The 25,699-nt window shown below is 46.3% G+C and overlaps 1 protein-coding gene across 3 annotated transcripts; it reads left to right on the top strand.

Annotated features, from left to right (window-relative positions):
• Positions 1-3,894: 3,894 nt before the first annotated feature.
• nfkb2 (nuclear factor of kappa light polypeptide gene enhancer in B-cells 2 (p49/p100)) lies at positions 3,895-24,201 on the top strand. Of its 3 annotated transcripts, XM_039621626.1 has the most exons (24): positions 3,895-3,994; positions 5,729-5,830; positions 11,676-11,712; positions 13,156-13,225; positions 13,969-14,009; positions 15,390-15,488; positions 16,295-16,446; positions 17,081-17,193; positions 17,475-17,633; positions 17,960-18,064; positions 18,148-18,236; positions 19,555-19,693; positions 19,972-20,082; positions 20,237-20,449; positions 20,541-20,682; positions 20,766-20,880; positions 21,228-21,435; positions 21,580-21,749; positions 21,852-21,954; positions 22,043-22,221; positions 22,449-22,536; positions 22,620-22,789; positions 23,461-23,572; positions 23,790-24,201. In XM_039621626.1, the coding sequence occupies exons 2-24, from the start codon at positions 5,814-5,816 to the stop codon at positions 23,858-23,860; spliced, it is 2,703 nt and encodes a 900-aa protein (XP_039477560.1). In that variant the 5' UTR covers positions 3,895-3,994; positions 5,729-5,813; the 3' UTR covers positions 23,861-24,201. The 3 variants fall into 3 exon arrangements, with proteins under 3 accessions (XP_039477560.1, XP_039477562.1, XP_039477561.1); XM_039621627.1 differs by lacking the exons at positions 3,895-3,994; positions 5,729-5,830 and adding an exon at positions 10,699-10,832; XM_039621628.1 differs by lacking the exons at positions 3,895-3,994; positions 11,676-11,712.
• Positions 24,202-25,699: the final 1,498 nt, after the last annotated feature.

Genomic DNA, 25,699 nt, shown 5'->3' on the forward strand with positions numbered 1-25,699 from the left:
GTTTACCTCAGTGTTCGTACGGGTGCTTCAAATCCTTGAAAATGTTAGAATTTTAATATTGTCTTTTCAAGGTCTGAAAAGTGCTTGAATTTCAGATGTGGTGCTTAAAAGTGCTTGAAAGTATAACTATTTCATTCACCACAAATAACTATCTGACTGGATAGTTTTCTTATCAGATAGAGAAATAAAATAAGTCGCAAAATGTAAAAGCAAAATTTCCTGCCTGGGCTGCCTCGCACCTCTGTCTGTTTCAACGTGTGACCCCGCCCCTCCCCCTAACAGTCGGGGATGAGTGCGCTAACATACCTGTAGGTTGCTGTTTTAATGAGTGTTTGATGGAAAACAACAATGGCGGAGTTTGCGCTCTCCAGTCGCATGATAGGTGAGTCCTAGTAAATAATTTTCCAGTACGTGTACGTTACACATGCTATTTTTAAAAAATTTTGATTATTATTTTGCTAGCTTTCAAACTCGCTGGAGAAATGATTGAAATGCACTGAGTGTGATGCAATACGACAGCGCTATTATACAGTTAGTTATGGCATGGAGATTTATGGAATATGCTGTGAACTTAGCTAACATTACTTAGCAGTAATATGAGTTACTTTACTCAAGTGAAAGCTTTAAACATTAGCCCGTTACATAACTAGCTAACTTAAGGCTTTCTGATTAACCCTCTGGGGTTGACGGAGTCAGATGTCTCAGTTTCAACTTGGGTTGAACGTGCGGACTTCAAGCTATATACCAGTTTTTAAATTGTGTTGATAGGTCACGTAAAACCAGAGTTATGATAAAAAATACACGCAGTGTTTTTTTCTGAATAACACAGTGGTGTTCACAGTAGGAAGAAACAGTAAAAACTGCGTTTTCTACGGACAGCACTAGCAAACACTCATATCAAAAATGATATGGCAACATGTGGCATTTGGTTGTTTAGGAAGAGGGGGAAGTTTTAAGAGTGACACCAGCGAGAGAGAGAGGGAGCGAGTTTTGATACGTGAGAGATTTGTGACGTTTACAGTGTTTGGAGTCTCAAGTTAGTGCATTGTCTTGTGTAGTTAGTGTGTGGTGTAGTCACTGTTTTGTTTTGTGTGTCAGTTCTACTAGTGAACGTCACAGTTGCTGCCTTAAAGCCACCAAAGGCAGATTGCAGTGTAAACGCTGAGTGACACACCTGCTGTCAGACCTGCAGGTTTATCCCTGTGCTGTTCTCATCTGTCTTAGAGTGGACACAAACTATTTTTTGGAGTTGCATAAATAATTTGTGTGCCTTCTTATTTGATGCAGAACACCTGATTGTTCTGTAAATAATTTTAAATGGTTATATAAAAAACGTCTGAGCCTTGGCTGCATTTTTTGGTAAATAGTACCATATAACTTTGTTGTTTGCAAAACTGGTGCATATTTTTTAAAAATGTGCAATTTGTATTTGCATTTCAAGTTATGAAAATGATTCATTAGGAATGTTTGTGGTTTTTACTGTCAAAAATATCACTTTTTTTCTACTCGTATATTAAATTTTGTCTGAATTTAGATAAATTGTGCTGATACAGTCTGTCAAAATGAGAAAATAACAGATTGGCAAGATAAACAGTTTTTAAAGGTGAAATATAGAGGCCAAATCAAAAATAGTCAAAAGCAGCCAGTTATACCCTGGACCCCAGAGGGCTAAAGGCTGAAAGCAAAGTTGTCACCAAGTACAGTTTATATTTGTGTGTATTGCTGCAGCTTTTTTGAGTATTAACTTGGTGCCTTTGGGTGAAATAATGGTGATATGAGTGATCCATATGGTCACAAAGAATAGCCACTTGTTTCTGTGCTTCCAAAGTTCCCCGGCTTTCATTCAAAATGTGTTTATGGTCAGCACCGACACATTAAACTACTTAAACATTATAAATGTCTTCAAGCTCACACTGAGGCCTGTGGGGCACTATCAGCCACTCAGACAGTACACACATTTATATGTATTTGTATATGAATATTTCATACTTTAAGGCTGCCTGTTTATTTAAGGGAGATGAACAAAATACATTGGAATTGTACATAATAATATCATAGATGACAGATTAAATAAATAGATTTTAAGTAGATGCTTGTGCATTCTTAAAGTCTTATATGTTGAATTGAACTATGTGATCTATTCAAAGCCTCCCAGTCAGTGCTGTTCTCCATGCCTGTCTGACTGTACATGATGTTATTAGCACAAACACTTTAAAGGTGATCATTTAGGACTTCAGCAATAATACAGACAGCAATGTAGTTAAACATCTCACAGTTAGTTTTATTGGGAATTAACTTAAAAAACAAACAAACAAACATCTGTCTCCTATTTTTTGTGTCATACAGGAAAGAAGCATCAATATCTGATGAGAAAACTTATGTCTTTTTGGGGGGGTTCAACAGGAGATGAATATCTCTAATAAGTTGATTTGTTCACATTTTCACATCTTAATTTTTAAGTGAAATGTGCATTTTCAATTTATACACTATATGCATATAAGGCGGCCGTTTCCTTTTGCAGTATTTTTGTGTGGTGCATTTTTCTATGTCTTAACAAAAAGAGAACAAAGGTGTTTAAGTTCACCTAGGATGATTTGTTTTATTTTTCACATGGCGTTACTGAGGTGATGCGAATTGAAACATGCATTCTTTTTTTTTATTTTGGCGGGAGGGGGGATGTGCTGGAAAAGCTTGAAAAGGGACCTTGAAAGTGCTTAAAAAGTGCTTGAATTTGACCCTGAAAAAGGCGTATGAACCCTGTTACCTGGATTCACGTTTGGTGAATCTAGGAACAGCGTGCAGCTCCCTCCACACCGTTTTCAGACTGAGCTGATGAGTGATGAAGCTCACGACTTATCTGACGAATCAGTGATTTCATAGACACAGAGGGTACTTCCCGGAGTGTGACCTGCACAGGCTGGCTCAGCTCATGCCACGGCGCTGTGATCCTAATAACACCTGAGCTCACACTGCAATCACGTACCGCACACACACACACACACACAGAGCTATAAAAGAATATATGTAATATTTTTTATGTTTGTGTATTCTTCTCTGTATGATCATTCATTTGTTTTTACTATTTTTTGTAAAGTTTTTAACTTAATCATATTTTTAAAACCATTTCCTTTTTGTTTTTTCCTTGTTTTTCTCCCTGGGTGGGCGTGGCTCCCCTTTACCGTCCACCAATTAGAGGGCAGAGTTTGCCACGTGGTGCCGGAATTCCCCTTCAGCTCCGGGGCTTTCCACTCTGACTGACTGCCTGCGGTCACCATGACAACCGAGCCGAGCTAAATCAAGTTTGTTGCGGAGGGCGGGACATGACTTCCGGTATGGTAATGATTATCAAAACAAAAGCATAATTTTACCGCATTTTGAAAGGATATAATTTAGTTTAAGTATTTTTTATAAAAAAGCATTAAAACCTTCTTTTTTGTTTGTTTATATTTCTAATTTTTCTGTTTGTGTAAAAATGTTTTATCGTTTCACTTTTCTCCTTAAAATTGTTTTATTGGGGGATTTTTCTGATATAGCTTTCTGTGCTTTTTGATGTTAATTATTTTAATAATTAGTATAAAATTATATTGAGAATTTTAAATAAACCTAAAATCTAAAACTTAAAAAATTCAAATGGAATAGTGATATCTCGAAATTGAATGTATTACAGTGCAGAGTTCAGAGGAAATAAATAAAATTAAGATAATATGAAATTTTGATTAAAAAAAACCATTTGAAATGCTGTTTTATAATTTCCCTGAATATGTTTTTGAGATTGGTTTTGTTTTATTATTCTCCCTTTGTTGGTTTTTTTCTCTTCTCTGAATCTTTTTCATGCTGATTTCTCTCCTGTTCGCTTCACATCAGAGGTGCGGGGTTCTTTCCTTTATTTTGAAATTTGGGAGCAGGAAGTGACCTTGGGGTTGTGATTTTGGTCTTGTTGCTGAATCCAGTTTGGAGTTTCCAGACTGAAGTGAACCTTGTGAGCTGCACGCAGGTAATGTTTCTTTAACTTGATTTAAAGTCAAACTGCTGATCAATAATCAATAAATTAATAACCCACCGCTGAACACGCACCTGTAACTCTGGTGATTCCACCACAGCGGAACTTTAATGCCTCATTTTCCCGTGACAAACAGTCGGGGTGACGTGAGCAGCTGTTACTCGATCACTGAGGATTATTGATGATCGATTATTGGGGTGTTTCAGTGCTGGCCGTGTTTGATGCAGATGAAGTGTGGAGGTGTTGGAGGTGTTGAGGTTGCGCTGTAATGTTTAAACTGGCTCGTGCTGCTTCTATAATCCAGGCTCGTGTTTGTTGTCAGGCTCAAATAATCCAGTTCAATAGTTAGCCACAGTGCTCGGCCCCTGGGGTTTGTTCTTGAGCTGCTTCACAGTTCCAAATAATCCTTTACCGCATACCGAGCCCTCGGATTCGCCAGTTTCCGGAAGCCTGCCGAGGGGCCGCGGAGTAAGGACTTCCAGTGCGTGTGGTGGTCTCATTGTGTCCCACCTGCGTCTCAGATGTACCTGAAAGAAGTTCAAGAGGAAACGAGGCCTTTCTAACAGGAAGTGTGCTGCACGCCAGCCCTGCTGTCGGCCGTTTTACCCCGTGTGACCCGAGGCGGCTCCAGGCGCTCCACAACACCTGCATCATCTCCATCCAGGTGTTCACGTTGGATCCAACGCGTGTGGCTCTGCTCGCACATTTCCCCAAAACGAACCCGTGAAACAGCCGTGCTGATGTCAGACATCTGCAGGGTTAGGGAACATTCATCGTTATGATTTTAGGTTAAAAACAGTCCGACCTTTATTCCTGAACTCTGACGCTGACGTTTTCCTTTAAGGCACTCTGATGACAGACATCCACAGACTTCATTACTGTAAATATGATCAAAATAGAATTTTCTAGACACAGATGTTCACAATATTTAATCATCTAGATGTCTTCTGTTTTATTTACAAAGCCCCAAACACAACAGCAGTCACTTCAGGGTGCTCACAGACCCACAACTATACAGCAGACAGCAGCCAACAATCATGTGACACTCGCCAAGCACAGATATGGTGACGATCGTGATGATAGTGCTACATTAAATGAACTTTTCTGTGCGCTCTGGAAAAATGAATGAAAGAAGAATTTCTGCCTGACAGACATGAAAATATCAAAGCGGATTAAAGAAGCTGAGGAGAGTTTAAATAAGGCCGAGGTTCGAGAGTCAGAAAACTGTATTTGGAGGAAGCAGCAAAGCTTCAGCACGTCTTCATCATCTGTGTGTAGGACAGAAAGTTCCGATGGCGCCTAAACGCCTCGTTTGGTTTGCAAATCATTGAAAAAAATTCATCATTTTCTTTGAAAGATGAATTTTTCTGAGTTGCTTGAAAAACTTTTGAAAAACATTTTTCCAAAAACACATGAAAGCAGATGTAAATGTGACCTTTCCAGAGCTCCTCCTCCTCCTCTTCCTCTCAGCTGACAGGCACACTTCAGTGTCTCTGTTGGGTTTTTAGGCTAACAGTTTCCATTGGTTCTCAGCATTTGTGCTGAGCTAACCCCATGAAGCTGAGGCTGTGTTGAAGCCGGACTGCTCCTTTAACTCTGTTTGTTGGGCCTGAGCTCCCTGATCGTCCCCAAACATCAGAGAGGAGGAGGAGGGTGGAAATTCCCACTGATGTGACTCCATCAGCCCTCACCGAGCTGTGTCATTAACCCTTCACTTACCATCCACAGGAAAATCCCTGAAGGAGGAAGAACAGGTCAGCTGCCTCCTCCTCCTCCTCCTCATCATCATCATCGTCGTCGTCAGCGCTGAGCCATGGCAGGAGCCCTGCGGTACGTCTGCTGTTAACCCTGTAATGTGCTGTGATGCGTTTCCTGTTTGTGATGAGATGTTTTGGAATCCTGTCGCTCAAACCTCAGCGACGCACAGGAATGTTTCTGTGGTTTCTACGGAAGCCCTGAAGCTCCAAAGAGTGATTTTTATTTTGGTTTGTTTTGTATGTTGTGCACTGAAGTTAAGGCAGGCTGTGCGTCTCACTTCCCGTCCTGCTCGCTGCAGCGCCAGGGTTTGTTTTAAATTGTCATGGCACTATTATTATTATTTTTGTTATTATTATTATTATTGTTGTTGTTGTTAGTAATATTAATACTATTCAATTTTATTTATACAGCACCAAATCGCAACAACAGTCGCCTCAAGGTGCTTTATATTGCACAGTAAATCGTACAATAATAGATACAGAGTAAAACCCAACAATCATATGACCCCCTATGAGCAAGCACTTTGGCGACAGTGGGAAGGAAAAACTCCCTTTTAACAGGAAGAAACCTCTGACAGAACCAGGCTCAGGGAGGGGCGGGGCCATCTGCTGCAACCCAAGACTAATTATGATGCGTTTGGGTTCATGTTCTTTTCACAGTTTTTAATCAGAACGACTTCAGTTGAACGTTACACCGACTGCACTCACAGCGCTTTATACAGTGTACACACACACACACACACAGAGCAGTCATGTGAGAATGAGAGCAAACACAAACATGAATCAAAAGGTGAAAGGTCGTGAAAATGTGACGCATCACGCTCGGTGCACTCCGGGTGTGTTTGTCCTCCACGTGTCTGCGTGGGTTTCCAGACAGGTGTGTTTGATTACCTGAGGAAATGTACACAAACCTGCATGGTGGCTGCGTCCCCGGCTGTAGGCTCCACCCCCTCCCCCCCGACTTGATTTGCAGTAAAGAAATAATTTTTAAACCACCAACAGACCGCCGCTCTGAAGCACGTCATGCTTTCTGTCGTAGATTGCATAAATCATCATTCAGCACCACTCACATGTAGGTATGTACTGCCCCTCTGGACAACTTGTGGAAGCCTGCAATCAGAGAAAAGTATGTTTTTAAAGAGACAGGAGCCTGTTTGAGACGGAGGATGGACTGATGCTTCGGTCCCGAGCCGACAGCAGCCTGTTTTAGATTAAATAAATCGTCTGACCAGCTGAGACCTCAATCTGTTTTGTGTTTCCGTGACAACCAGCAGCTGATGACTAACACCTCTTTAAGTCACATGGAGGTTGTTTCTGAAACAGCGGTTGCTACAAAACATCCCAGCGCAGCGGAAAGTTTGACTCTATATGGCTCTCACCTGAAAGCGATGGGAACCTCTGATGCAGACTGACGTTGGTCTGTTCGTTCAGTTTGTTGCTGCTCTTCCTCCATCAGAGCCAAGCTGCAGGAAACACCCTGATGTTTACAACCGGGACCAGTTTTTACTACGTTTTGTAGAAAATACAGGTCAGAATATAAAATAAAAAATAACAAACCATCACGTCCTCAGATTTGGATTATAAGTGATGCGCACATGTCAGGTAAAAATACACGTTAGACGCTGTCGGTTTTCTTCATGACTCCTGTATCAGCTCAGTGTATGTATGCAATAATAATAACAACAGTAAATAATAATATTGTAGTGAGAATAATAACAGGTGTATAGAACGAGTCGTTCTAGTTCATTTTTCCTTGATGAGAAACTTAAAGTGCAGCGTTTGTGTGTCCCCGTGAAGCCCACACACACCCTGGTTTATTTAAAGTTTATTAAAGTTCTTCTGGCAGTTGTTCTGCTGACAGGCAGCAAAGAGGACGTTGTTGGTGTTACATGTAGAAGTTCATATGTGGGGAATATTCTCTGACTCATGGCAAATATTTCCTGATTTTACACGCCTCCATTGAACTTCTCATCACAGAACAATAGTGGATTCAGACACTCGTATCACTGCAGTAAAAAGAACATAAATGCGTTTATCTGTGTGGAAATAATCTGAATGGAAAAGTTAAAGTTCAGCTTTTAAGGTTTTAATCTCTACTCGAGGCGGTTAGAAGATGTTTGCTTTCATGAAAGAAGCAGAAGCTCTGTTAAAAATCTGGAGCTGATTTAAGATTATTCCAGTTTCAAATTGGCTGTAACGCTGTTCCTCTGTCTTTGCTGCTCTGATCCATCACTTTCAGCATTTCTTACTAACTAATATCACTTACAGGTCGAATCCTCCTGCCTGTAAATCACACTGTCTCATCTGTTTTAACATTTAGAAATGTTTGTGAGTCTGAGGGATGGTGCCGGTCTACGTAACCATGAAATGCTCCACCTCTAGAACACAAATGTTCATCCTACACATCCAGGTCTAGAGCGATCTCCACCCCCGTCCTGCTCTTCGTCTTCTCCTTCTAATGTATTGGTTGAAGTGGTTTTCCAGCAGCTGCAGGTCTTTCTTATTTACCAGAGACATCGCTGAGGTTTTTCAGCCTGGCTGCTCGTATGTCTGTTGTTAATGATCGCATGTTGATGGTGGTGATGCTGCTCTGATACAGTGGACCACATGATCTGGATCTCCTGAACTGTCTAATACTGTCTCTGTGGCATGTGGCATACCTCAGGGTTCAGGTCTGGGACCACTTCTGTCTTCACTGCATGTGCTGCCACATGTTGTGCATCATTTCTCTGCTAATGATGCTCTGATTTATCTGCGCCTTAAACCACACACCATCTCGTATGCATAATTCACAAAATCTTGTTAACCTTAATGAAAATAAAAAGTGAAGTTTTAGCGAATCACGATGTTCAGCAGCCGGTCGCACTCTCCATAACTCCTCCTTCAGATCTGGAGCCCTGACATCAGGTAATGTTTGTCATCTTTGATTCTTTCACTTGGCTCAAGTATCAAATACGTTGATAAAGCAGCTTACTTTAGACATTAACTGAGGTTAAACCATCTGTTTCTGGTAGAAACGTCTAATATTATGATTGCAGCGAGTTCATAATGCTGCTGATATGGAGGCGTGGCCATTATTGGCCCATCCTCTGATTGTTGCACTGGCTTCCTGTGCACGTGCACGCAAACGTTTCAAATATGGTAAATGGCCTGTATTTGTATAGCGCTTTACTAGTCCCTAAGGACCCCAAAGCGCTTTACACAACCAGTCATCCACCCACACATTCACACACTGGTGATGGTAAGCTACATTGTAGCCACAGCCACCCTGGGGCGCACTGACAGAGGCGAGGCTGCCGGACACTGGCGCCACCGGGCCCTCTGACCACCACCAGTAGGCAACGGGTGAAGTGTGTTGCCCAAGGACACAACGACCGAGACTGTCCAAGCCGGGGCTCGAACCGGTAACCTTCCGATTACAAGGCGAACTCCCAACTCTTGAGCCACGATCGCCTGAAATATTGTTGGTAACTGCTTTACGAGTTTCGTTTAAGTCGCGTGTCATTCACTGATGTCCGCCCACTAGCAGCTGATTGACCGGGCGTTCTGAAACTCCAGAGTTGTCTTCCTCCTCAGGTCAGCTCATCTTCCTCATTACCAGCCTTCAAACTGAAGAAATCCCTTCTCCTCCTCATCATGCTCAGCTTCAGACTGGGTTCAGCTTCTCTTTTTTATTAAACGATTGTTCTTATTTTTACTTGTCGTGCAGCAGTTTGCTCGTTGCTTCAGTGTGGGGTAGAAATGCAGCGACAGAATCAGGAGTAGCAGTCAGGCCGATAGCAGAAACTCAGTCTGCAGCTCGAACGTCAAACGTCTCAGGCTGATTATTAATAACCATCATAAACCAAACATAACCAGATTCAAGCTGCACAAGTTTCATGAAGGTCAGTGCAGCTCTGAGTTTCACAGCTGACTCACAAACCGCGAATAAGACACGAGAGGAATGAATCAAACAAATAATACAAAGAAAAGACAAATAAACAAAACTGGGAACAATGTGCAGTAATCAATAAGCTCTAATCAGCACGATCAGCAGGTAGAAGAAGCTTTCAGATCCATTCAAACCTGCAGCGTTTTTATTTACTGGTGAGATGAATCAGGATCCACAGTTTGGTTAAATACACACAAACGAAGGACGTAGCATCGCTTTTGCACTGGCATGTGTTTTTTAAATACAGATGTTAATAATGTGCGTGTGACGATGACTCTTTGTACCATCTGCTGGTGCAAATCGGTATTACACAAACGTCAAACTCGTATCTGAAGATAAAGTTTCACAAACTGAGCGCACGGCTGTGGCAGTCAGTGCTCGAACTCTGTTCACATTATACATGCTTCCCTTAGGCAGTATCATTTTAAGCATAGCATACATTCTCACTGCTATGCTGATGACACCCAGCTCTATCTGTCCATGAAGCCAGGTAACACACACACATCAGTTAAACTGCAGGTCTTAAAGATTCCTGCAGCTGCTGTCAGCTGTTCTTCTGAGGTTTGTGGTGAATGATTGAAGCTCTTCGGCTGTAGAGCGTCCGGATGCTTCGGGAAACAAGCTGAAGGAGCTGGAACCAGCCTGGGACGTCTGCTCGAGGTCACAAACATGAAGTGTGTCGCATGGGCATCCTCAGCTGTTGTTTGTGTGTCTGCATCGTGTTGTGTCTGAGCGGTTGATGCGTTCGGTCCTTCTCACGCTGCAGGTGAAGAAATGTTTCATCAGGTTAATTCAAGCGAATGATTGAAGCTGTTTCAGGGAAACATGAAAGAAATAACCTCTGTGGATTCCTGCAGACTTCCCCTCGGGTTTTCTCTCATCTCGCTCGTACTCTACCTCTGTGGGTTTGTCTCTGCATAGCTCTCTGATTGGCCGATGCGCTGAGAGGGGCTGTCCCGTCACAGCGGGTTGAAGCTGGGAGAGCAGTGAGCTTCACATCAGTTTTGAGTCAGAGGCGTTAGACGAGGGACAGGAAGTCGAACGAGAAATCAGCAAAAAGACAGAAAACAGAGCAAAGGGGAAGCAGAGCGGAGCCGGAGGCCCGGCCGTGACAGAGCGTCGTTCGCAGCTGTAACCTCTGCAGGTTCGTCCCTGTCTGCTCGTTCTAGCTTCACGCTAGCTTCAGCTTTAATCAGCCGCTTTCTCTCAGTGTTAAACCGCTTTGGTCTGAAGGCTGAACGCTGTCGGGTTTCTCGTCTGCTCTCTTGTGACTGTGCTGCAAACCTCATCAGCTGTTTGCGCTCTGATGGTTTGAGGTGAAATAAGCTGTGAGAGTGCAGCTGTAGTTATTTACTGCTCTTTAAGCTCCACACGGCTGCTTCCACTCGAAGCTGTTTCTGTAGAAGTCGTTCACACCGTCATGAGTGTCATTTAAAGAGTTTAACTGTCACCGGAGGTTTCAGGATGTTGACTCTGTCTTTATTTTTCAGGTTGAATGTTTATCTCTGTTTTTCTGCCTCGTCTTTCTTTTTGTTTGTTGTTGCTCTTCTTCCTCGTCTGCCTCAGCGGCAGCAGCAGAATGACGTCAGCAACTGTAGCCCCGCCTCCTCTCTCAGCAGGCCTGGGATTCTGGGGGTTTTCCTCAGCTCAGCCACTTCCAGGAAGTGACTGAAAGCAGAGCGAGATACGGGAAGGGGAGGGGGCACAGAGAGAGAGAGAGAGAAAGGGGAGGGGAGGGGGAGATTAGAGACAAACAGCAGAGAAGAAGAAGGAGGGAAGGAGAGAGGTCGTGCAGTGTTTGAGTGCGTGAAAGTGAAACTGCTGAACTTTGGATCGCTTTGCTGCGCTCTTGTGTCTTTGTTCGCCTCTCGGGACTTTCAGCTTCAGCCTGAGGGGGTTTAAAGTGACTCGGCTCGGCCGATGGTTCCTCCAACACGCCTCTGACTTTCTCGACGCTTCTCACTGACTGTCTCTGTTTGTGCTGCAGGATGACTGAAGCCCAGTTCATCACCTACGAGCACGAAGTAAGTCCTTTCTCTACATTTCTCTTCATTCTCTTGATTACGGGAAGTGTGTTTTTAATCCAGCTGATCAGCGAGCGTGCCTGAGCCTCACTCTGACCGTTCGTATTGACACGAGAATGTGGAAAATGATTTCAGGTCTCCTCTGATTACATCATCCTGAATGGATTCGGAGGCTTTCTGCACATCTGTGAAGTTTTATTTGATGTCTAACGCCGTGGCTGTAAACAGAGACGCGTTTACATCAAAGCCTGAAATCAAAGCCTGCGGTGGGCTCTTTGTTGTAAACCTGTGGAGACCTCAGCAGGAAGCATCGACACAAAACCAGTTTTTTCTTTTTTCCGTTCAGAAAACTTTTCATACGGTGCGCGAGGATCGGATAAGTGTTTGATGTTGACTCAGGAGCAATGACACCGTTTCCAGTTTAAGAGGAAGCCACTACTGTTTAAGTGCTGCAGAGTAAAAGTTTGCATGCGTAACTGCAACCTCGTTCAAAGAAGCACAGCTTTGTATTTAACCAGGTGAGAGGTGCAGGTGACACACCAAAGCGTCGCAGAGCTTCAGTCGGTTGCTGCTCGTTTTCGCTTTGATGCAACAACAACGCGTTTGAGTAAAGTTGTTCCTGCTCTTCGTTAACTAAGGGGCCCCACCACAGGCCAAACAGGCTCCAGATGTTTGCACTGGGTCTCTGGACTGCTTCAGATTAGCTGCTGGAGTACGAGCCCAGTGTGGTGCGTTCATCAGGATGGCAGCAGCTGTCGCCCCTGTAAACATGGCTCAGGATTAACGGGGCGCTCACAGACGTGCAACTTACTGGCTTAAATTTGGTAAAGCATCCCAAAAACTACATTGAAAATCTTCTTCATTCTCTATATGAGTGAATTCTGTGCAGCTGAATGCGATCATGCGGAAAGGTGTAAAACAAGTGGAGGCTGTTAAAGAACAGAGTGCTTAAGTTACGGTAAGAAGTAATCGATTCATTTGAAACTCGTTAAAAAGCAGAAATCTGAGGGGCTGTGAGGCCTGCGAGGGGGTTTACAGCACTAATGATTCATGTGATCGTTTAACTGATCAATCATCATTTTGATACCAGAGATGTGTCAGTTTTACTGATAAATCGATGATTCACAGGAATGTTATGAAGCCCCTGAAACTGTTTTACAAGGGTTACCTAGGCAACTGGAGTCTGGAATGTCCGCCAGCGACCAATCATAAGCCACAGAGTGAGGCACAACGAACGAGCCGCTTCCTGTGTGGTCGGCCTCAAATATCCCGGGTGGAGGTGTTCCACAGGGATCGACATTGGGCCCGCTGCCTTTTTACATCACAACTGTAAAATGTGCTTTTACACCGACAGCACAGTCTGATGGTACTGAAAGGTCTGAGCTGTAAAGACGATCGGTTGACGACACTCTGTTAAAGATGTTTCTGCTTGTTCTTTCTCAGCTGCAGCAGTTCATGCCGTACGACTATATTCCAGTGGACATAAAGACAGAGCCCTTCATGCCTGAGACAGGTGAGCATTCAGGACGATGTCACAGTCACGTCAAACTATGGAACAGGTTGAAGTCCCAACTCCTTTTTTGCTTCCTTAATCAGAAAAAAAAGATGCATGCAAGGAAACAACATCAATCTGCAGACACTCAGTTGTCTTTCTGTTATTTAAGCCTGTTCGTTGCCTTTAACACACTGACCTCCTGTCTGAAGCTTCTCACTGCACCACTGGGTGTCACAACATCTGGTTTAAAAAGGTCAAAGGTGGACCATTAACGAGTCTGACTGAGAACACAGTCAGGCTGGAGTCAGGAGCTCCTGAGAACACACGAGTGTATTTGAAACCAAGCCTTGTAAAGTCTAGAGCCTTTCACCATCTTTGAGTCTTGCTACAACCTCAAACAGCCCAGGATGGACTCAGCGCTCTGATCCTGCCCTGGGGGCGCCCCAGTACCCTCCCTCAGTTTTAGAAACATGTACAGTCTGGGTTTCATACCCAGAAAAGTGTGTGTGTGTGGGGGGGGGTAGGTAGGTTAGTGGGCATCAGTACTGTATCATGTTACAAGAAACTCCACAAAACTCCAACGAATAACACCTGGTCATCTAGAACCTTCTACAATTTACTCACGTCTTGTAACATTTTGCTTCTCGCTGATGAAATAGTGAAAGTTGATGATGATTTTGAGAAATGATCAGTCACAGCGACTGACGAATGTTTTAAACGTGTCGCGTTCATGTTTTTCTTCACCTGTGTTTGTGTTGTAGCTCACGGCCCGTACATTCAGATCATCGAAGAGCCCAAACAGGTGAGACTCACATCTTACTTCCTGTCTTTGTAGTTACTCTACAAACACAACAAGGCAGCAGTGGGTGGATAAAAACTGCAGTGGAAACATGGAGTGAGGCGATAACAGTATAGTTTAGCAGTAAGACTCAGACGGCCCGATAAACCTGGATTATTGGTGGTTCAGATCTTTAAAAATGCTCCTGGTTTAAACGGGATTGTTCCTTCGTTAGTCCTCATTTGAATTTTATTCACAGGTGGAGTAATTAACAGACGCCAGCATTACCGATGAAAGGTCCATTAAATTATGTAGCATGTTGATGGTGTCCCACAGGGATCAGTGTTAGGTTCATGCTTTGTCCCAGTCCAGTTATATTCCCATGAGTTTTCCCCTGAGCCTACCACAGACGAGTTTACATCATAACGTTAACATCTTATCCTGATGTGATTCTAAAGAAAGCTTAAAGTAGAAAAGCTCTGACAGTTTTTATTATTAGTACAAAGTCTGCAGCTCTGCTAGGGTGCAGTGTAGCTGCTAAAGTAACATCAGCGTGATGACGTAAAACGAGCAGCACGACACAAAAATGTGTTTGTTGTCGTGTGTAACGTGAAGCCGAACGATGCCCTGCAGGTTTATTTATAGAACGTTTCACAAAGCAAACTAACAATAAAATATTTGGATTTGTAGAAAGTATTTGAACAGAGCGTGAGGTGATCCAGTGAGCTCCGACCTGAGCTGAAGCTCAAACAGGAAGAAGAGTTTTAGTTCAGACTCAAAGCGGTGCTTCCCCGTCAGCGGGCTGATCCACATGTTAATGCAACAGTCACTTCCTTTTATCCAGGGTTTTCCCAACAGTCATATAAGAACACGGGACAGAGCCGACGAGCACAAACAGGGAGTTTCTGCTGCTAAAGGTTTCGTGTCTGCTGACCGTCTCTATGCAAATCGCTCATTTCTGCTCTGAAGACAAAGGAAGTGCCGAGTTTACGCAACCAGTGCTGAAGTAGTGACGCAAACACTCGGGCTGGATTCGCGCCTGCTCACAGCACCACAGACTGCACACCGGCTCTGATATGCAGTCGCGTATTTAGCTTTTCTTCAGAATAAACAGGATAAAGTTTAAGATCATGAGTCATACACACTGCAGCTTGGAAGCTCGCAGCTTCATCAACAGCAGCTGTTTGTAATGAAATGAAGTTTTTTCAGTGGTAGTTTCAGACCCGTCGTCTTCTTTTAAATGTTGTTGAATTCATGCGCTGCTTTTATCATGAAGAGAAAGTGAAACTGTGAACTCAGGGAAACAAATACAGATGTTTCCTTATCTTTACTGCTGTGCTTATCTTTAAAGTGTCCGTGTGTGTGTGTGTGTGTGTGTGTGTGTGTGTGTGTGTGTGTTTGCAGAGGGGATTTCGTTTCCGTTACGAGTGCGAGGGTCCATCACACGGCGGGCTCCCGGGGGCCTCCAGCGAGAAGAACAAGAGAACGTACCCCACAGTGAGGGTGGGTAACACACGCCAATAACAAACTCATGACCTTTCGCCACATTCACCTCTCCTGTGGTCAGTGTTTCTGCACATCGACCTAAAACTGAACTCAGTCAGGTAGTTAAAAAAAAAAACCCTGGGATGTTTATTTCTGGATAAACGGTCCAATAATCCATCAGTGCTGATCAGGAAATGTGGACGTGAAATCACACCTGTTTCCAGCCAGGTGGGGGCGAGCGTCACATTTGTACCGATCTTCACAACAGTTAACGCAGGCTGATCGGTGACAGTTTGCATCCAGTGAATCCAAGTACATGAGCGTCCCTGTTCGCGCTGTCTCTCTGCATTCATATTTAAAGACTTTTTGGAACTTTTTTTATCGGGTATTTTCAGCGGAGGGAGACAGGAAATGTGGGCAGAGAGAGCAGGGGGAATCGTCTGGGGAAATCCCTCCACAGCTCGGTACTGTACCTGATCTCCCTGTGCATGGAGACACTCGGAGGAGCTCTTATCAAAAATAAACATGATAAATGTTGATCCTCAGAGAGCCACGCGTGTGGGTTAATGATGTAAAACCCGGTGTCCCACAGGGCTCCACGCTGGGCCCACCCGCTCTTTATCGTTCGTGCCCTAAAGCAGGTTTCGAAACGTTCTCCCACAATGCGTTTTCTGATGTTTGTGTAATGAACGTGCTACACGTGGCCCAAAGTTCACCACTGCAGAACCTCCAGCCTTCATCTTTACACACCTTTAACCAGAACATCCACCATTTTTATTAAAGCTGTTCAACCTGCAGACCGTAATGCTGTCTTTGTTCCTCAGATCAATAACTATGTGGGTCTGGCCCGAGTCGAAGTCCAGCTGGTAACGCACACCGACCCTCCTCGCGTCCACGCCCACAGTCTGGTTGGACGCCACTGCATCGAAAACGGCACCTGCACCATCGACATCGGCCCCAACGACCTCACTGCCTCGTTAGTATCCAATCACATCGCTGCTTTTTTCCCCCCTCCCTTTTTTATTTACCTCCCCTTGGCCTTATTATTATTATTAAAAAACACAGTGACCCCTGAGGGGGGTCAGCCAGAGCATGGCTGACTCTGAACTTTTAAACTTTAATGAAAACAAGACTGAGGTCATTATATTTGGTGTCTCACCGGAGTCAGAGTCAGCTCCTAGTCAGTCTTTGGTAACTTTGAATCTTTTTTATGTATTGAATATTTATTTTATTGTTATTTAATTTTCTTTGTCAGTTTGATGTGTGTGTTTTTTACTGGAAGCACTTCGGTCACTCATGTTGTTTTCAACATGCTCTTTAAATAAAGTTGAATTGGATTTGGTATCAGACAGTTTAAAGACAGAGAGGCAGAAGGTTTGTGTGTTTGTGCCTCTTTGTGCTGCTGTGAGGGAAAAGTCCAAAGAGGAAGTCGCAGCTTTCTTTCTGAGATTCAGATGAAATCCACCAAAGTGTCGGGAATCTGTGATGAAAAAACCCTGAGAGAAAAACAAAAACACGCTGAACACAGCGCTGACTGCGTCTTCACTGCAGTCACGACCTTTATGTAGAAAAGAGACCCTGTGGATAATGCATGATGTCACTTCCTGTAGGTTCAGTAACCTGGGGATCCTCCATGTGACCAAGAAGGGTGTGGTTGAAGTTCTGACCCGGAGGCTGAGAGAAGAGAAGAAGCGGCTCAAAGGAGCGCACTGTCACCTGACAGGTAGACTCACCTGAACACCTCAGTCCAGAGTCTTTGTTTCACTTTCTCACCGTTTAAAATGGTTTTCTGTTCGTCTTCAGAGGCGATAAGTTATTGTTTTGGTTTCAGACGTTGAGAAACAGAAAGTCAGAATTCTCCTTTCAGTTTTTGAACTTCCTGTTTCTTTAAGCATCAGAACATGTCGTGCTGTCATGTCCGCACACAAACGTCAGACCATAAACGTAACGATCAGCTCAGCGGGACGAGCAGAATAAAGGTGTTGAACTCATGCGTGTTTGCAGATGTCGAGGAGTCAGCCATCGTGAAGGAGGCCAAGGAGCTGGGGAAGACGATGGACCTGAACATCGTCAGGTTAAAGTTCACCGCCTACCTGCAGGACAGCACCGGCGCCTTCACCAGAGCACTGAAGCCCGTCGTCTCCAACCCCATCTACGACAGCAGTGAGTCCTCAGTAAAGATTTGCTTAGACGAGAGCTCGCTGTGCTGCAGAGGTGGACGAAATCAATGCTGACCATGCAGCGCCCTCTGGCCTCTGATTGGATAGAGGATTGAGCGTCTTGCTCAGCTGATCTGAGCGCAGTGAACTTTGTAACCATGAGCTGTATTCTCAGGCGTGTTTAGTGCTGAAGGCTGCACACTAAAGAGACAAAGTAACCAGTTTGTTTATTAAAGTAAACGATGTAACTGATGAAAAAGCTGCAAATGAACCGCACTGCAGACGCTGACAGAAGCTCAGCTCTCATAAAAACCTCTGTTGTTCCTGCAGAGTCTCCGAACGCCTCCAACCTGAAGATCTCCCGCATGGATAAGACGTGCGGCTCGGTGCTCGGAGGAGACGAGATCTTCTTGCTCTGCGACAAAGTCCAGAAAGGTAAAAAAAAAAAACCTTCAGCGCTTTGTGTTCACCGCCGCTCAGGCTGCAGACGTATCCCATCATGCCTCTGTGCTCCTCAGATGACATCGAGATCCGGTTTTACGAGGAGGATGAGGATGGATGCTGGGAGGCGTTTGGGGACTTCTCACCTACGGACGTCCACAAACAGGTAAGAGAGAGAGAGTGTGTGTGTGTGTGTATGTGTGTGTGTGTGTGTGTGTGTGTGTGTGTGTGACCGTGTTTATCTTTGTTAGGACCAAAATCTCGTCCCCACGAGTTGCATGTTTGAGACTCAAAATGTGGTTTTAGTGTCAGGGTTACAGTTGGGGTATGGTTAGGTAAGCAGGAGGGGAAAGCTTTGTGTCAGTTAGATGTTCCCACAAGGATATGTAAACACGGTGTGTGTGTGTGCGCGTGTGTGTGTGCGCACGCTCTGAGGGGAATTCCTCCAAACGGGCTGCAGACACATCGTTCCAAACATCTGCCCGCTGGACGAGTTCACCTGCCTCAGCTTCACCTTGAGGCTGCGTTTGGCTGAGTTTGGGGGAAGCAGGGAGCTGTGAGGAGCAGCTCTGCCAGAAATTGTGTCTCAGATCTGCTTCGTAGGAAATGTGTGAGTCACTGAGAGACAAACAGAGTCAGCCTTCAACACAATAAACCTGCAGTTTGTGGGTTTGTGGTGTGTTACGTTAAAAATGGCGAAAATAATATGAATAAAGTGTCGGTGGCTTTTTTCAGTGTGCAGGAAAGCCCCCGCGCACTGCACAGCATGTGTAGCATCATTAAAGAGGAAGGGGGCGCCTTCATGTGACGGACTGCAGCTGTGCACAGTGAACACAGACGACTCTCAGTGTTTTTTAAATGTTGGTTTAAAGAGCACAGACCAGCCCGGACTGCTCTCATCACACAGCAGTCACCTCAGGTTTTTCTACTCCTGCTCTGTATGATGTCATAGAGAGCAGCCAGAGAAGCCCTACCCACTTTAAAGCCTTGCATTTGTGAGCATGCTCAGAGAGGAATAACGCATTTATTCCTTAGAGATCCATCGTGGATCACATGTCTGAACTGAAATGGAACCAGCCCCTTACTTTGCCTCGCAGTGGAGCTGATGTTTCCCATAAGGCACTGCTGTTCTGCTACTCCGTGCTGATTGGTCGGTTAAGGGTTTAGGATGCTGTAAAGCGGCTTGTGCTGCTTTGATGTTCCTGATACTCACAGAAACCAGCAAAACATGTAAAAGTGAACTTTTTTTCTCCGGCCTGTTAAAAACACTTTTACTAGCTCGAGCGCGCCCCCTGTGGAACAGGAAGTCTTAAAGGGGGAGGAGCTCCAACAGCTTATTTTAGGCCGAGAGTGATCTGAGGGGCTGTGTAATGTAAAGAAGGATTATTTCGAGCCGTCAGTCATGCAAACCTGGTCTAATGGAGGCCACGAAAAAGAAAACGCTTCAGGATTAACTGGCTGAGTAACTGGTCTCCTCTCTGCAGTACGCCATCGTGTTCAAAACGCCGGCCTATCACAGCACAGAGATCGAGCGGCCCGTCACCGTCTTCCTGCAGCTGAGGAGGAAGAAGGCGGGCGACAGCAGCGACCCCAAACAGTTCACCTACATCCCTCAAGTCCAAGGTGAGCACACAGCACATTCTAACCAGGCGCTGCCGGTAAATCCCCACAGAGGCTCGCAGATGTTTGGGGTTAAAGGTCACAGCTCTGGGGCTTCCCGCAGTGGAAACTGTTGGCATGCACAGACTTTCAGTCCTCACCTACTCACTCAGGTGTTCATTACACAGCAGCAGCGTCATGAAAGTGAAAAATGGAGCGAGAGACACGAAGCGCACTTTCTAGTTTTTGAATTTCCGATGTTTGCTTTTCGTCACCGTCGTCTCGTCTTCTCTCCCTTGCAGACAAAGAGGAGGTGCTGAGGAAGAAGCAGAAGCCGCTGCCTCACTACGAGCACTGGAGAGGAGGAAGAGGAGGAGGAGGAGCCGGGGGATTTGGTGGATCAGGAGGAGGAGGTAGGAATGTTTCTAAGATTGGCATCAGAATGGGGATTTCCTCGCATGAACATGAGAGACTCAAATGGAGGCGGCGCTGAGGCTTCCCTCGGCCGAGTTTTGCTGTTGAATCTTCGATGTCGGGTTCAGCCGCAGGTTTCGCTTCTTTCTGCAGGATTTCAGTTCCACCAGGAGATGAACGGAGCAGGGGGAGGAGCAGGAACGGGAGGCTTTTTTAATGTCTCTTTCCCTGGCTTCGGTAATGGGGGAGGGGCTCAGATGTCAGGCTCCGCCCCTCGGTCAGGTGCTGCCCAGCAGCAGCAGCAGAGCGACAGACAGTCGGGAGGACAGAGCGACTCGCCGCTCCGTCAGCAGCTGCTTCAGATCGGTAAGAAACGAAACTGTTCTCCTCTTGTCATACGCGAATGACGCCGCCGTACGCTCTCTCACCTGAACCTCCACCTCTGCTGCGTTTCCAGCCGCCGCCCTCAACAGCAGAGTCTCTCAGAGCGCCCGGCAGACCGCCGCTGCCCTGCTGCAGTACTGCAGCACCGGAGACGCTCGCGTCCTCCTCGCCATCCAGAGACACCTGTGTGGCATCCAAGATGGAAACGGAGACACGTGAGTGTTTCTGAGAACCAATCAGAGCAGGTTTCTCCTCTGCGGTTTGTTTGGTGGCTTCACGTGTTTGTTTCTCCTTCCAGACCTTTACACCTGGCCATCATCCATCATCAGACAGGTGTGATCCAGCAGCTGATCCACACTCTGCTCAGCAGCCAGCAGCAAGGCATCATCAACACAGCCAACCACCTCCAGCAGGTAAGCTCCTCCCCTTCCTGTCTGATGTAGTTAATGAGTAAACACACCTGTAACAGGTAATAACATCCTGCATAGTTTACAGGTTGCTAGGTAAACTAGAACTGACCTCATTTTTTTAGCTGCAGGTCTGAGGACAGGTAACTATTTCCTTCAGAAACTGGCAGATCAGGTGTTTTCAGACACGCAGGTAAAGTTCCAGGAAATTTTTCCTGTTTGGAGTGTTTGTGTTCCTGCTGCCGTTTATTCACTGGAAGAGCACGGAGCACACACCTGTCAGGCAGGTTAGGGTGCTGCAGGAAGCTGCAAACATCCTTGTCACGTGACCGCTGACTCCTCCTCCTCTGCAGACTCCCCTGCACCTGGCGGTGATCACACGGCAGGTGAAGGTGGTGGAGGTGCTGCTGAAGGCGGGGGCCGACCCCAGCCTGGTGGACAAAGATGGGCGCACCCCCCTCCACCTCGCGGCGCTGGCTGGGGACCACAACATTCTTCGCTTCCTGCTGGCTCACCTGGGAGAATGCCACGCCCACCTGGTCAACATGCCCGATTTCCATGGTGAGAGGACGCCCCTCCCCCCCCCCACCCCCACCCCACCCCACCCCACCCCTCCCCACCCCACCCCTCCCCACCCCACTCCACTCCCCACCCCCACCCAGAAATGTAAAAGGCTGAAGTAACCGAAATGTTTCTCTCCGTCAGGTCTCCACCCACTCCACCTGGCTGTGAGGAGGGACGGCGAGCGCTGCCTGCGTCTGCTAGTGGAGGGCGGAGCCAAAATAAACGAGCCTGAGCAGAAGAGCGGGAACACCGCCCTCCACCTGGCCGTCAGAGAAAACCTGTTCAAGGTGGCCTGCCTACTCATCACCGAGGTAATGAGACACAGCAGGGGGCGGAGCTTCTTTACATCAACCTGCAGTGCGTCTCTGCGTGCGTGCGAATCTGATGTCATTAACGTCTTTGTGTGTTTCCAGCTCCGAGCTGACGTTAACGCCTGCACATTTGGAGGAAACACGCCGCTCCACCTGGCCGCCAGCCTCGGCTCGCCGACCTTCTGCTCCATGCTCATCGCTGCAGGTGAGACGCACGCGCACACACACACACACACATGGGGAGGCAGAGCCACGTTTACCGAACAGGTGATTAAAGGTGGGCTGTTCCTCAGGTGCTGATAAGTCCATTGAGAACGATGAGCCGCTCTTCTTCAGCTCCTCGTCCTCAGATGATGAAGATGAACCAATCAGAGAAGAAGAGAAAGAGCGAGAGGTCGCCCCAAAGACATCCAACCCCCGCAAGAGACCTGCGGGAGGCCACACCCCCCTGGACCTGGCTAAATGCCAAAAGGTAAGTTGTACTTTCAAAATAAAAGAATCTTTTGCAGATGTAGAGACGGCAGATGTACAGGTGATTGACCAACAACGTAAACACAACGGGGTAATCGATTCAGAGTAATCAGAGTATACCCTCAGGGAGGTCAACTGTGTGCGTCGTTTGGCGTTCTCTGAGCGTCGTTACGGTTTGTGAGGACACTGTTGTGTGTGGTTACATCACCTTCTCCTCTTCCTCCTCAGGTCAGGAAAGTGTTGTCGCCCTCTAAGAGTCCGAAGTCGGATCGCCGCGGCAGCGGGAACATCAGACCGACAACCAGCAGCACTGAAGGTTCGTCTGTCTTCTCTTTTTAGCTGATCGCATTTCAGATGTTATTAAAAACAAGCTAACGTGAAGCTGCGATGCCGCCACAGAGGCCGAGCGCGTGGGGCTCGACGAGGACACGCTGTCACGGCTCGTGGACGTGCTGAGCGTCGGCGACGTCCCCTGGAAGAAACTGGCGGAGAAGCTGGGCATGATGACGCTGACTCACCTGTACCAGGACAGTCCCATGCCCTGCCGCCAGCTGCTGCACCACTACAAGGTAAGAGCCACGCCCACCGCACACACGGGCCTCGCTGAGGCTGCGTCGGGTCACGTCTGACGTGATGTCACCCCACGTGTCAGCCTCTTCCTCTGCCCGAGTCAATTGGAGGTCTCTTCATGTTAACAGGGAGTTCGTCCTCGCCACCGTTTTAGGGTCTTTACCCTGAAATCAGCTGCAGGTAACAGCTGTTAGCTCACCTGTCAGCGATGTCCTGGCTCTGCGACGCTCTCGCCTTCTGTGACACAAACAGGAAGTATCGCTGGTGACCGTTTCAGTAAGCTGTGCTGCTGCTTCCTGCGCACACAGTCACATGATCGCTGTCAGTTTATTATTTAGAGGAAGGTTCTGTGAGGGACATGTGACTCATTTGTGACGTTTCCTGTTTATCTCGATCAGCGAGTCAGACACACCTGTAACACCTGTGACTCTGAGCAGCGAGGCGTCTGTTATTACTGCCGAGTCGCTAACGTACAGCGTAAAGCACCTGGAGGGGATTTTCTGTAGAATAAGAACTGAAACAAACTGAATGTCATGGGCTCCTCCTGGTGGTGTATGTGGGTACTGCAGCAGAGCAAGATTCTGTAAAATGACTTTATTTCCACGTTAAGCTGCAGAGCTCTGCTTTGTGACGGCTGCAGCTCAGAGTAAACGTTTGTGTGTGTTTGCAGCTGGGTGGAGGTGCAGTCGAAGGCCTGGTTGAAGCTCTGCACTCTCTGGGTCTGACAGAAGGAGTCCGACTGCTGAGGAACGCCGAGCTCCGAGACGACAAACACAACACAGGTAACTGACGGAGGCGTCCGATAGCTCTGTCAGATCTGACAATTTACACGCTGCAACAAATGCACCACAGTCGATAGAGCAGGACGGTACTGAGCATGTGCAGAACAGCGATGACTGGAATCTGTTTTTGGTCTCAGATCTAACATCGAAGTGCTGTTTACGTTTTGTTACGTCCAACAGACGCACTCACCTCGTTCTTATTCTTCTCTTCAATCAGACGTCACGGTCGACAGCGGCTTCGGCAGCCAACCAATGGAGGACGTGGAGCCGCCCGCGGGCGTGCAGTGACGAGTGCGTCACGAGTGCCATCCTTCTGCGATCCATCAGAAACCTGCAGCGGGTTTCAGAGATCGGACTGTAAACGTTTGCTTCCCGTAGGATCGAGACGAACATTTGAAATCCAGCTCAGCGAATCAAGATAAAGTTCATTTTTTATAAAAGAAACACAGAAGATGGACGAATCGACGCTGAAACTGTACCATAGATCCCAGAGCGTGCTCTTTTTGTTAACTTATGTTTCATTTTCCTGTAATAATTTTACTTTATTAAAGAGTATGTGTGTTGTGTCAATAACCTGTTTGAAAAGTTGGGTGGATGAAATGATCAATAAATCTGTTGTTTCACTTTCACACTGAGCTGCTTCTTCTCCAGTCTGGAAACTGGAATTTCCCATTTTCTGTCCGGTCTGAAACGCAGCACGCCTGCTCCCTGATATGGACGATCCCAGTGCCTCAAAAATAAAGTGATGATACCAAAACTAAACGCATAAGTTTGATGTGAAACATGAGCCAATCACAAAGCAGAGTGTGCTTAAGAGATGAATAAAAAACAAACAAACATTGAAGTTTACCAGAATCAAAAGACGGCGACCGGCCCGCCACGTGGCCTCGTCGCCGTTTACAAACCAAATATAAATAGTGTTCCTTCGTTTACTGAGGTAAGTTTTAAGGAGGAGCCAAGCTCGCGGTCTCAGGTGGTTTGATACTCTAATCTGTCAGCAGGAGGATTTTAGCTCTGATCCAAGAGGCAAACAGAAAGTGGAGGATCACCATCAGCACCATCAGCACAGGATTAATCCACCTGGAGACGGATTACTTATCTGATATAAGACGTGTGGGGAGGAGCTCAGACTGGATCATGGATTCTTGCGAAAAAAAGCATCTGGACTTCTTTAAGTTTCATCCGAGAAGCTTCTTCAGTTCTAGGGTCAAATGGTGGAGAGTCACGGGTTAAAGTCCTGTGGGAGTGTCCCCCCAAGAGGGTCGCTGACCCCCTATCAATCCTCCATCTAATCACACGAGCCAAGGTGTGAAAACAGGTGTAGGTCACGATCAGCCAAGTTTCAGGTGAACCCACTGTGAAACCTGGCCCCACCCTATCATATGATTTCCTGAGGTCAGATGACCCAGGATGTGAGTGGGCGTTAAGGAGTCTGGGAAGGGTCTCAGAACTGGATTATGGATGGCAGACAGTTGGTGTCATAAGCCCCGCCCTCTGTTCAAAGATGGACATAGATGCTTCTTTCACTCCTCTTTCAAACCATCTGTCTTCTTTGTCCACCATGCGGACATTGGTGTCCTCAGAGTGACCGTGTGTGAACTGTTTGGCGTCTCCAGTGTAGAGGCCTGAGCACTCCTCTCTGCACAGCTGTGTTGTTGAGTGTGTGTCTGTGGTACACTAGGACATCGTGCTGGGAGAAGACTGAGTGTCTCTGACAAACCTGAACTCCTGTTTGTCCTTCTGATTCTCCCTTGTTGGTGTCTGACCTTCGTTTCTGTGCAGCTTTGCTGATTTGATCATAACCACATGTTTTAAGAGCCTCCTTTACAGCTCCAGAAGTTGATTCTGTTCATCTGGACGTTTTCAGTGGGAGAAATGTTTCGTCACTCGTCCAGGTGACTCCTTCAGTCTCAGCTGACTGCAGGTTTCAATCTTATAAACAGGACATTTGCACAATGACTGAAACCAGCCCACTGAAGGAACAATGGGCTGGGAGGTCAGTTCTCATGACCACTGATCAAGGCCCACTGACCTTTACACGTGTGTTCCTTTGTTTTCCCTTCAGGCTTAGAGGGAACATTTTCTGTGTTGTCCTGATTACTCCCAGTTTGTGTTCCCGAGGGTGCT

This window comes from Oreochromis aureus, linkage group 13, assembly GCF_013358895.1.
Source record: "Oreochromis aureus strain Israel breed Guangdong linkage group 13, ZZ_aureus, whole genome shotgun sequence".
NCBI classification, from domain to species: Eukaryota; Metazoa; Chordata; class Actinopteri; order Cichliformes; family Cichlidae; genus Oreochromis; species Oreochromis aureus.